General features: G+C 46.7%; 1 protein-coding gene across 1 annotated transcript in view; it reads right to left on the reverse strand.

Annotated features, from left to right (window-relative positions):
• The window catches only part of LOC142018852 (contactin-6-like), a 199,589-nt gene that overhangs the window by 148,095 nt on the left and 38,971 nt on the right, over positions 1-12,523 (reverse strand). The window contains exon 2 of the mRNA XM_075005030.1: positions 3,724-3,850. Coding sequence (XP_074861131.1) covers positions 3,724-3,850 — 127 coding nt within the window. The remainder of the gene's footprint in view (positions 1-3,723; positions 3,851-12,523) is intronic.

The following is a 12,523-nucleotide window of genomic DNA, read 5'->3' on the forward strand; positions in this document are numbered from 1 at the left end:
CGGCTCAGCCGGGCTTCACATACAGACTCATACATATACTAAAAGACATTGGTAGGCACCAGGACCCCTTGTGGGGGAGTGAGGGAACGTAACCTTCGCTGTGTCTTCCCTCGACGGGGGGAGGGCAGTGCCTGGGGGCCTGACCCCGTACGGCCGGGCCTAACTAGCCTACGCTATATTTCAAAGCCACACTTGGTTAAAATCGTTATATTAGTAAATTGTTATGTTAGTAGTAATATAGATTGTTAGAATTAGATTGCTAACTGCATAGACTACTTAATGATAAAACTGTTTAAGATAAATAGATAACAAATATTTCCCCTTCACTGCTCCCTTGTATATTTCTCCCGAGTGGGCAAAAACCCCGGGAAAAGACTAGGGTTAGGGAGCCAGCCATGGATAAAAGAAACCAGGCGGCTTCCACCACTGGTCACTTGGACCGGGGTAGCGTCCCGGTCCAGATTCCCCTCCCTTTCTCCCATTTCCACCCTAACTGTCATACCTTCTTTTCGAGGATTCTTCTGGATTCCGAGATGGAGTACATAATTATAGTAGTAAGTTGAATACAGTTAAAGTTAGAGTTTAAGAATTGGTTTAGGTGTATAGTTAAAATTAGAGTTTATGAACTGGTTTATGTGTTTAGTTTACTGTTGTTGTTGTATTGTTGCGTGTTGTTATCTGTGTTAATAAACTTCTTGCTGAATATATTCTAAACCTGTGTTGGTGTCTTCTCTCTCTAGGTGGGTGCCTGTCTGCTAGGGGGAGGTGGACCTTAGGTGGAGTTCCATTGCTCCTTTAAGTGACTGCGTTGCTCCTCCTGCTGGTGGGTGGTGGGACTCCCCTTTTCTTCGAGGACCCTGGGTTCTGGCCCCGGCTTGCCCGCACTTTAATTGGCCACTAAGTCGCGGGGGGAAACCACCGGGCGCTGTCAAGGTGCTGCATATTCATTGCAGTGCCTCATTAGCAAATCCCAAAGTGTCTCATTAGCATCCCCCTTTCGAAAGGGGGGTGATAGTGTAGACACAGTCAACGTGTCACAGGACTCCTCATTGTTTTTGCAGATATAGACTAGCACAGCTACCCCTTTGAGACTTTTCCTGACATGTATAACAATGGAAGTTAATTACAGATTACATGGAATTTTATTTTTAGTAGGCAGGGAGCTCATTTGATCCCTTGCAATGAGTCAGGTAATCAGAATCATAGAACACTAGAACTGGAAAGGACCTTGAGAGGTCATTGAGTCTGGTCCCTTGCTCTCATGGCAGGACCAAGCACTGTCTAGTTCATCACCATTGATGTCTATCTAAGCTTCTCTTAAATATCTCCTGTGATGGAGTTGAAAAAGAAAAAGCTACATATCTTAACTGACCAATCATAACTAATACCCTCAGTTCAAATGGGAAATGTTCAAAAATTACACAGCTATATGTGAACAACTCCCAGAGGTTTTTGAAACAATATGAAAAGAAAAAAAAACATAATAACAACTAAATTAAAGGAAACCTTGACATACTCCTTGATAGTTTGTTAAGAGTTCAACAAAGAGGCTAAGTATATTTGTTCTGTGATTCTGACATCACCCTAATTATGTATCACTGTAGTTCCATTTACTATAACTGAGTTACTCCTGATGTAGACCAAAGAAAGTGAAAAGCAAGTGAGAGAAAGAAAACACCACCAAATTATGTGTTCCATCTCTTGTTCATTCCAGCGTATTTTGTGGTGTAAAGGAAGTTTGTGGTATCCAAATGAGGGAGAACATGAGAAGCAGAATAATATAGGGGAGGGAGAGGGGAAATAGGAGGTTATGGCGTGTGACTGAGAAGAGTTCATATTCCAAATGTCTGTAGGGACATCGGGGGGAGATCCACAACAGAGGTTTGACGAGTCACGCAGGTTGAGGATCCGCCCAAGTGAGAATGTGATTCTGAAGACAATGCCTGCTGTGGCAAAGAGGAAACATATTACAGGTCAAGTTGGGGATTTTCACAGGCTGTCTTCCCCAGTTTATTGAAAATGGGTGAGTAGATGGATTGTCAAGCCTGCAACTCTGTGATATGAAGAAACTGATGGCCAGGCTGGTAGATTGTAGGGGTTAATGGGATGAGTGCTGAAAGACCAATCTATATAAATCACTGAGAAGATACAATTACCAAAACAACAAAAAAACCAAAAAAACAATATATTATAACCCTGAAAATAATTAACTGCTGTAGAGCTGTGCTGAAGATGCAGAGAAGCCAAATCCCCACTTGCTACTGGCAGTTTTGAAGAGAGAACCTGAACCTCATAATTAAAATATATTGAATATAGTTCACAGTTTATTAGGTAACACTTGACTTCCTTTGATATCTTACATTCACATTTTCTTGTTCCTCAGTTCTCTTTTTTCCCCAACCGTTACTTTAACCCCATGCAATGAACAACATATAGCCTCCTTTTCTACGTTTGCAACTTTTCCTTTTATTAAACTTAAATTTCCAGAGCCTTAGAGCAATGGGCTATGTTTGAAATATGAGTCTAAGGTTACTGAATGAACAAACAATGCTATGGATCTAGTTTTTATTAAGTGAGCCTATTGGGTATTGTAAGCTAGATATCAGAAATGTACCATGCAGTTTCTCTAAATAAACCTTATAAATATGTTCATGAAATGTTAGAATTAGAGTTAAGCAAGACTTGTATTTTTTTCTTTGCAAGTTTTTATGATGAAAGTTTTTGCAAGATGCTACCCTTCTCTGGTTTTCACAGATGTGCTATGGATTTTAAATAATTTTGTAGGTTTTGAAACACTTTATCAGACCATAAGCTTTTGTGGGCCAATACCCACTTCATCAGATGCATCTTAAGAAGTGGGTCTTTGCTCATGAAGGCTTATGCTTGAATGATTCTGTTACTCTGTAAATTGCCACGGGACTTCTCATTGTTTTTTCAGATACAGACTAACACGGCTTCCCTTCTTATACTTTACCAGAAGTTTTCCATTATGTGTTTCTTTACATTAAACACTTATGAAACTACACCACCTCAAAACTGATATTTTAATGGAATATACTCAACAAAATTGATGTATGTTGTTCATTTTTTCATCATCTTTATTGAAGAATTGCAAACAACTCAGGTCTGATCAAAACCAGTGATGTGAACAGAAATACTTCCATTGTCTTCAGTAGGATCTGAATTCAACTAAATGAGATGTCCTATTTCTCAAAGGCCTGATTTTTTGCTTTTTTCTGGTCCTTACACATGCTTTCTTAATACAGCTGGCACATTAAGTTAACTGTCATGCTGAGGGGCTAGTTGCTGGGCCAGTGCCAGTGCCATTGCATGGGGCAGAGCCGGGCAGATCAGGGCTGGCTGCTGACACATTTTATTACCTGACAAACCCAGTTCCTCAGAGAGGCCAGATAATAAAGCTTGCATGGTAAATTTTTAAACAGTGAATCCTTTGAGACTATTATGTTGTCTCTCTTAAGGTTTTTAATTTAAATATTTAATATAATTGGTATGCAAATGAAGATATAACTCTTTTGAGGGTTAAATGGTGCCACTCTTACTCATATTGGTGTGCATCTAATCGTAAAGGTAATCCTATAGATCCCTTAATGCCATTATCATGTCTAAGCACTCACCAAGATGAAGGATGTGCTACTGAGCTTTTGATCAAATATAGTATAAGACATTGACAGGGAGACCACAGAGTTGCAAAGATGACTTCACCTGTAGCTGGGCAATGGATATCCTTTGGCTGTACAATTCAGCAGTATTTCTGGATCCTCTGAACCAATAGAATAAGAGATGTCATATGGCTCTTGGATAAAAATAGGACTGTGAAGAGTATCTTCCTCTGTGAAATAAAACAATAATTTAAGATTAACTTTTTGTATGTATCTGATAAAAAAAACTAGAGCTTCCAGCGTCCTTGTCTTTGTTTGAAACCTAAAGCCCTGCAAAGTATTTTATTGGACATCAGTCCGCAGGTTTTTTTTTTTCTGTAATGGAGCAAATGTTTAAAACCACATTTATAATAAAAATTCATTCCAAAGGATTCATGTTTTATTTATGTATTGGAAGTGAAGAGCAGCTTCTTTGCTTGATTCCTACAGAAATTATGTGGATGTCTATTACATCTACTCCTTCTCCTCTCAACATCAGACTTACACGTAAAGATTAGGGGTGAAGCTGAGAAGGACAAAGAGGTTTCATTCCATCAATCTGTCTTTAGTACTTGTATTGCATGTAACACTGTCACATTTGAAGGCCTCCATTTTTTTAACAGATTTATCTTTCCAATGTTTATTATATCCATATTTTACAGGGGGGAGCAGAGACACAAAGGCCTTGCCTACACTAGCCCCAAACTTCGAAATGGCCACGCAAATGGCCATTTCGAAGTTTACTAATGAAGCGCTGAAATACATATTCAGCGCTTCATTAGCATGCAGGCGGCCGCGGCACTTCGAAATTGATGCGGCTCGCTGCTGCACGGCTCGTCCCAACAGGGCTCCTTTTTGAAAGGACCCCGCCTACTTCAAAGTCCCCTTATTCCCATCTGCTCATGAATATGTATTTCAGCGCTTCATTAGTAAACTTCGAAATGGCCATTTGCGTGGCCTTTTTGAAGTTTGGGGCTAGTGTAGACACGACCAAAGAGACTTAAGCTACGTCTACACGTGAACGCTACATCGAAATAGGCTATTTCGATGAATAACGTCTACACGTCCTCCAGGGCTGGCAACGTCGACGTTGCGCAGCACCATATCGAAATAGGCGCTGCAAGGGAACGTCTACACGCCAAAGTAGCACACATCGAAATAAGGGTGCCAGGAACAGCTGCAGACAAGGTCACAGGGTGGACTAGCGCTTCCGGGGCAACAGCTAGCCACTCCCTCAAAGACCCCCTCCCAGACACACTGAGCCTGCACAGCATGTGGTTTGCAGAGCCATAGGCATGCACACCTCGAGCGACGCAGTCATGGACCCCCAGCAGCAGCAGCCAGAGGTCCACCCAGCCGCCCCTGCAGAAGCAGTGCTCGCCCTGCTTAATGCCATGCAGGAGGCAGCTGAGCACCTCCTTGCCACAGAAGAGGAGCTGCCCGCAGGGGAGGAGGACTCAACCCCCAACCCTGCAGCACCCCACCGCCCCCCACAGCCACACACGCCGCCGGCTGTGGAGCTACCCCACCAGCACCGACTGGTGGGAGTGGCTGGTGCTTGGAGAGTGGGACGACGACCGCTGGCTCCAGAACTTTCGGATGAACCGGCAGACATTTCTGGAGCTATGCCAGTGACTCACCCCCGCACTGAGGCACCAGGACACCGCCATGCGGCATGCCCTCAGCATCGAGAAACAGGTCGGCATCGCTGTCTGGAAGCTGGCCACTCCAGACAGCTACTGATCCGTAGGCCAGCAGTTTGGCGTCAGCAAGGCCACTGTCGGGGCTGTCCTCATGGAGGTAAGAGGACCCATGGGGGGAGGGGGAGGCAGCCCTGGCAGGGGAGGGGAGGGGAGCCCTGGTAGGGGAGGGGAGAGGAGGGGGGCCCTGGCAGGGGAGGGCCACACACACCCTGCTCATCCCTCATTGGTGCTCTCCCATGTGCTTCCCCTGCAGGTCGTCCGCGCCATCAATGCCCTGCTCCTCCACAGGCTCGTGAGGCTTGGGGACCCGGATGCCGCCATCACGGGCTCTGCCACCCTGGGCTTCCCCAATTGCTTCGGGGCTCTGGATGGGACTCACATCCCCATCCGTGCCCCGGAACACAGTGGAGGATGTTACATAAACCGGAAGGGCTACCACTCAGTGGTCCTCCAGGCCTTGGTGGACAGCTGGGACCGTCTCCTGGACATTTATGTGGGCTGGCCTGGCAGCATCCACGACACCCGGGTATTCCGGAACTCAGGCCTGTGCCGCCGGCTGGAGGCAGGGACCTACATCTTTACTGGAACTCTTTTTATTATTATCATTATTATTAATATTATGAACCAGACAAACTATGTACAGGGGAAATCTAACTGATAAATATATATACATTATAAAAATCGGGATAACATGAAAGGGGAAGACAAGGAAGGGGAGAACTATTTACATGGGGGGGTAAGGATCAGCATAGTAATGGGTCACAAATACAAACTATTTACAACAAAATAACAATAAACTGGGGGGAATATATACAAAGGGGGAGGGGGGGCACGTCCTGGGCCCCATGCCCCTACAGTCCAGCGCTGGGGGTGGGCGGCCGGGATCCCCGCCTCGGCCGCAGCCCTGGCTGGGGCTGGCTGGGGGCCGGGCGGACCGGGAGATATGGCCGGCGAGTGTCAGCTGGCCCCAGGACCCCTCGGCGGAATGGCCCTCGGTGGCGGGTGGTGGTGCGACGGCGGATGGTGCAGCAGCTGGAGCAGCAGGTGGAGCAGGCAGGGTGGGCGCTGCGGGGGCCGGCACGGCCTGGGGGGCCAGGGAGTCCACGATGCGGTTGAGGGTCCACATGTAGGCCCCCCATGCCTCCTGGCGCCAGGCCAGTGCCCGCTCCTGCAGGTGGAGGCGGCGTTCCTCCACCCGCAGCCGCTGCTCGGCGACCTCCAGCTGCCGACGGTGGAGGGCCAGCAGCTGGGGGTCCCTCGCCGGCGGCTGGCGGTGCTGCATCCACCATCTTCCCCGCCGTGGGGCCGGTCGGTGCTCTGCTGAGGGGCTGGCCTGGGGTGATGGCCCCGGAGGGCTTTCCAGGACCACTGATGCCACGCCGGCGCTCTCCAGTCCCTCCGATGGTGCACCTGAGGAACACAGGAGGCGGGGAAGAAGAGTGGAGACAGCCGTTAGTGTGGGCCACGAGCCGTGGCCCTTGTCCCCCCACCCCTCTGCTGCAGGTTCCCCATCCCCGTCCCCAGGAGATGCTGCTGTGATGGGGTTCTGGGGTCCCCCTGCACTGCACCCCGTCCGCTGGCAAGAGTGACTCTCACTCAGTAGGTACAACAAGCGGTTTATTAGGCAACAGATGCCCAGTTTCTCACAGAAGCGATAGTACAGCAGTCAGAGACGGTCCTTCCAACCCATGCTGGGGAGAAGACCATGAGGGGTGCCCCCTCTGGGGTGTAGCTTTCCCCCTCCTCAGGCTGGCTGCCTTCTAGCTCTCCCTTCCCCTAGCCTCTAACTGCCACCCCTGATTCAAACCCAGCTCGGCTCCTCCCTCCTCTTTGTTCAGGGCAGAGGTGTAACCTGCCAGTTGTAGCCCCAGGATCATCCTTAGTCACTGGGATCTCTTCAGCTTGTTGCTCGTATCTAGCCTGAGTCTCGCATTTGCACTCCCCCAACTCCATCACATGCTGCTGCTGCTGCTGCTGCTGGGTGTCCAACTCCAGCCCCCTGGGGGACCCTAGAGGTTCCGCTCTCCCCAGCCCCAGGGATGGGGCATGGCACTGTTGTGCTGGGGGGGGAAGGGGCTGATGCACTCTTCTGAGGGACATGTCACTGCTGTCCTTGGGGCCATGGTCATCTGGGCATGTGGAGGGCCCTGGCCATATCTATTACCCCCGCCCCTCAACCCCGGGGGTGTGCACCGGGGGGGTACATACCTGACGGTCCACTCCCACGGTCGGGGGACACCAGGGGGCGGATGCCCGGCTGGAGCTCCTGGATGGGAGGATGATGTGGAGGCCAGCGTCACTGGAGGAGAAGTCCCTCTCCTCCTCCTCCTCCTCCGCTGCCCCGGGGTTGGGCTCCTGGGGGGGCCCCCGGGTGTGGGGCTTGCCTCCAGGGCGGACTCCGCCTCCAGGGCCTGCTGGGGCTCCTCGGCCGAGGTATCAAGAGTGGCCGGAGGGGAGGAGGTGTGCCGGGGGCCCAGGATGGCCCTGAGCTCCCTGTAAAAGGGGCAAGTGACGGGGGTGGTCCCAGATCGGCTGGCCGCATCCCGGGCCCGGGTGTAACCCTGCCGCAGCTCCTTCACTTTACTCTGGACATGATCCGGAGTGCGGGCAGGGTGACCCCGGGCGGCCAGGCCCCCAGCCAGCCGAGTGAACACATCCGCGTTCCGCCTCTTGCTCCCCATTACCTGGAGCACCTCCTCCTCGCTCCAGAGCCCCAGCAGGTCCCGAAGCTCGGCCTCCGTCCAGAAGGGGCCCCGCTGCCGCTTCCCCGCCTGGCTGCTGAGCTGTGAGCCTTGGCTCCCCTTGGGGGGGGTCCCCTGAGGGCGCTGGGGGGGCTGGTGGGCGGCCATCACGGCGGGTGGTGGTGTGTGTGGCTGCGGAGGAGCGTGCAGGCTAGCCGCGTGTTACTGCTGCTGCCTGCATGCTCTCTCAGCTTCCTGCACAGGAAGGCAGGGGGCGGGGACCTTTAAGGGGCCGCTCCACGCGGCCACCATTGAGCTCAGGGGCCGGAGAGAACGTCTCTCAACCCCTCAGCTGATGGCCGCCATGGAAGACCCCGCAATTTCGATGTTGCGGGACGCACAACGACTACACGTTCCCTACTTCGAGGTTGAACATCGAAGTAGGGTGCTATTCCCATCCCCTCATAGGGTTAGCGACTTCGATGTCTCACCGCCTAACGTCAATGTTAACTTCAAAATAGCGCCCAACATGTGTAGCCATGACGGGCACTATTTCGAAGTTGGTGCTGCTACTTCGAAGTAGCGTGCACGTGTAGACGTGGCTTTAGTGTGTTAACAAGGACACAAAGGAAGGTTGCAACAAAGCAGAAAACTGGACCCAAGTCCTCAGCTAGTGTCTTAACCATGAGACTCTTGAAATGTTTAAAGTTAGTTTGATACCACTTACCAGTTTTCACTATGAATTTTTGTCTCAGTATCTTTTCTTGGAAAATGATGATTCATTGATCAGTGTAAAGACTGTAAAACATTGTAATGTACTTGGAATACATTTAATTCCTGATCTTAAAAGTAGAACTTCACAGAAAGAACACTGTACTTGCCACAGTTTCATTGAATTCAAGGGACTATCAACTTGCAACTTGAAGAAATAGGCCCTTATAAAATATACTGGAAAGCATGAGGAACCTTTGTTACATTATTGGTATAATCCTCTTGATCCTCCTCCCCTCTGATCTACAGACGAGATCAGAGTTTTATGGTTTTGTGCATCTTCTACCAGTAACATCTGACAATCGCAGTAAGTCAGTTAAAAAGTTATGATCATATAAAAACCTTGTCTATTTTAACTTTATCACTTAAAAGCTTTCCAGGGATTGCAGCTGGTCATCAAGCCAGTAGCGGGGAAAGGGATGCTCTATAAGATGCTTTTAAATGTAGAAGTATTTTTAAAGACTTTTAAGAAGCAATTACCAATTTCCTGTTTCCTGGTACAGTCAAGGCTTTTTTTTACTTTATTGTTACCTTATGAAGCAATTAATTATTTATAATGAATATTAGTGTGGAGGGACAGAATTGGTTACCATCAGATAATACTATAAATATTTCTCCATGTAACTAATGTTTCCTGATCCACACTGGTGTGTTGTGCTGTGCTCTTGAGCAGCTTTTTATTTACCCCAGAAGTGCCTGCTGTTTCTTTTGTAAAAGCATAACACAATGTTGGCTGCCAATCTTATTAATGGAAAGTTACACTGAAATGTCAGTGGCCTTGTCAGGAAACCAACTGAGGTTAAACACAATTGTATCCGATAAATTTTCATGTTAAGACTCTGCCCTTGAACAAATTCTGTACACTAATATAAGCTATATTCAGTCTGCACCTCAGGAACTACATAAAAATTCACTGAACGGAACCTGACTGTGAGGGTATTTTTTATTAGTAGCACTTGGTAGAAGTAGCCTTCAACAGAGGTGGAGTTAAATTGTGAGTAGTCGTCAGAAGAGACTGATTTGTTTTATACTGTAATAGCTGTTTGGTAAGATACATCTTGCTTTTTAAATGGTATCTTATGGTATAAAGGAAATGGTATGGGTATATGTACATTAGATACACTAGAAAGATAAAATCCATCCACCAAGTACAGACTATAAAGCTTGAGCTGTACAATATTTCAACCCAGTAAAACAGCTAAGGTGATCTAGTGGTTTGAAGGTAAAACATTAAACTTCTCTGAACATTATATAAGATATTATGTGACATAATAGATCATAAAATGAAGTAAATCATATGAAAAAAACATCATTCTCCATAACTGTTTACATTCTGCAGAATTTTGGAGGCTATATCTGAACTTGAAAGAAACTTTGAACATTTCTTCACTTAACCATTTCTAGTGGACATAAATTAAATTTCCCATAAATTACAAAGCAAAAGCAGTGACAGGATGCAAAAGAGAGCAAAACAAATACATAACTGAATACAACCCTGGACACCATCTCACCATTTGCCTTCAGTGGGACTACTTGTGCTTGAAAAAAAAATGTATACTTCAATGCCTTGCTAGATTAGGGCCTACATTCACAAATTATTATTGTTATTACTTCTATTATTATTACACTGCCTTATGCTAGGTGCTGTGAAAGCGCTGATCAAAAAGACAAACAGAGCCCCAGTCTTAGTAAATATCTAAGTAGGGCTCTCATTTATTTCTCTCTGCTTCTTATGCTGTCCAGCTTACTATTACTACAGACATTTTCCATTATGTAGATCAAAATTTCCCTGACACCAGTAGTTGAATCCTTCAGAATTCCTTCCCATATTTCACAGGGAAGGAAGCAAACCAGGCTTATTTGGAGAGGCACATAGCACATAATGTTGCTCCCATTTCCTTCAGTCCTGGTGAAGAGTCTCCACAGAAAGGTGCTCCACGAGGTGAATGTCTGGGGAGAAAATATCCTCCTCCAAGTCCAACAGCACCAGCTTTGAACACTATCCCAGTTTGAACATCCCTTGTTGGTGAGGCATGGGCGAGAAGTACAAAAGACCAGAGTCAGTTATGTTACCAGAGAGATGGGAAGCTCCACTGAAGCTCTGGGCCTCCTCATAGGTGGCTTTTGTGACTGTCAACAAAAATTAGGCATATCTTTTGGTATGATTTATAGGGCAAAGCTCACTCCAAATCCTTCTATTATTGCCTGGTGTGGCTCTGATGGTCCATGAATGAGACAAGCTTGCTTCTCAGTGGAAAAGATTCAGGATGCTCCCTGAACCCCCTATTTGTGCCCCCTACCCTTATCATTCTCCTTACTCATATACAAGATGCCCCTTGCTAGTTCTCCCCACCACCAAGTGCCTCTTAATTAGCATTTGTCTCAGATTACAGCTAGGCCTCCACTGTGAATCCATACTGCACACACTTGGCCAGCCAAAGAGGAGCATCTCTTTTCTCCTACACAACAGGAATATGTTTATTACCTCATGGTGATTTGTCTTAACTCACCTATCATGAGAACACAAGTTTCAGTACAGATACACAATTCCTTGAGCTTTATTCATGTGTATGTTTCACAATCTCTGTTTGTAGATCACAGCCACACCTGGCAATACTAGAAGGATTTGGAATGAGCTTTGCCCTATAAGTCAAGCCAGTAACTAGTTAAGAAAATCTATCGTTAACCTGCAGAGGGAAAACAGGACACTGAGAGAGAAGTGCTCATGTTGCCAATAGCCAGTGGTGTTGGGCAGCCGACCCTTGACAGCCCCAGATGAGGGCTCCTCAGGCACAGAGCAGGTGACAGCAAACTGTGTCACTAACCTGGGTACTCTGGGTAGAGTCACAGCTTCCCAGAGTCATCCTTTCTTCTTTCTAATGTCCTTCTCCCACCCTGTGAGCTGTGGAGAGTGCCACAATATATTTGCTCTGTTGGAGACCTTGTGGGTTAGAGTATATAAGCATGTATTTCTTCTGCTGTGTTGGGAACCCATTCCTTATTATTGTCTCTCTAAGAAAGATCAGGCATATTCATTTTTAATAATCGGATTCTTCCATTTTTTTTTCTTTCTTGTCATATATTTTGCCCTATACTTTCCAACTACCCCCATTCTCCCACAGATAATTATGAAAAATCATAGAAAATCATAGAATCACAGAGCTGGAAGGGACCTCAAGAGGTCATCGAGTCCAGCCTCCTGCTCCAATGAATATTTTTAGTATCTCTTGCGCTTCAACACATTGAATCTGGATTTTTATTTCAGCCTATCACAATAACAGCGTTTGACTAAATGGGTGTACTTGTCCATAAACCTTGTCTGTGAATCTTCTACTTAGCACGTGCAAGCAAATGCAAACTCTCATTATGAAACGCATACTGAGAAAGTTAAAATGTGTGTATTTCTCTATGCTGCCTGATCACTTTGAGCTGCATAAACACCATAATTATGCTAGTTTGAAATCAAATGTGGAATGTGGAAATGAAATAAGATTCTTTCAATCATTATGTGACATTGTCTTGAGCCAGTATAAAGATTAACCCAGACTTAAATCAGAAGATTTCTACGTGTTTTTTTTTTCCTTTAACACATGAATAGGTAGCACATGTTTTGTTATGTGAGGCTGAGGTAGTCAGTTTAGATGCACTCAAACCATTTTCAGTACGTGCCTCTAGACTTTTAGTTACTTTTCTGCTGTATCACAGATCG

Source organism: Carettochelys insculpta, chromosome 11 (assembly GCF_033958435.1).
Source record: "Carettochelys insculpta isolate YL-2023 chromosome 11, ASM3395843v1, whole genome shotgun sequence".
Classification (NCBI taxonomy): Eukaryota; Metazoa; Chordata; order Testudines; family Carettochelyidae; genus Carettochelys; species Carettochelys insculpta.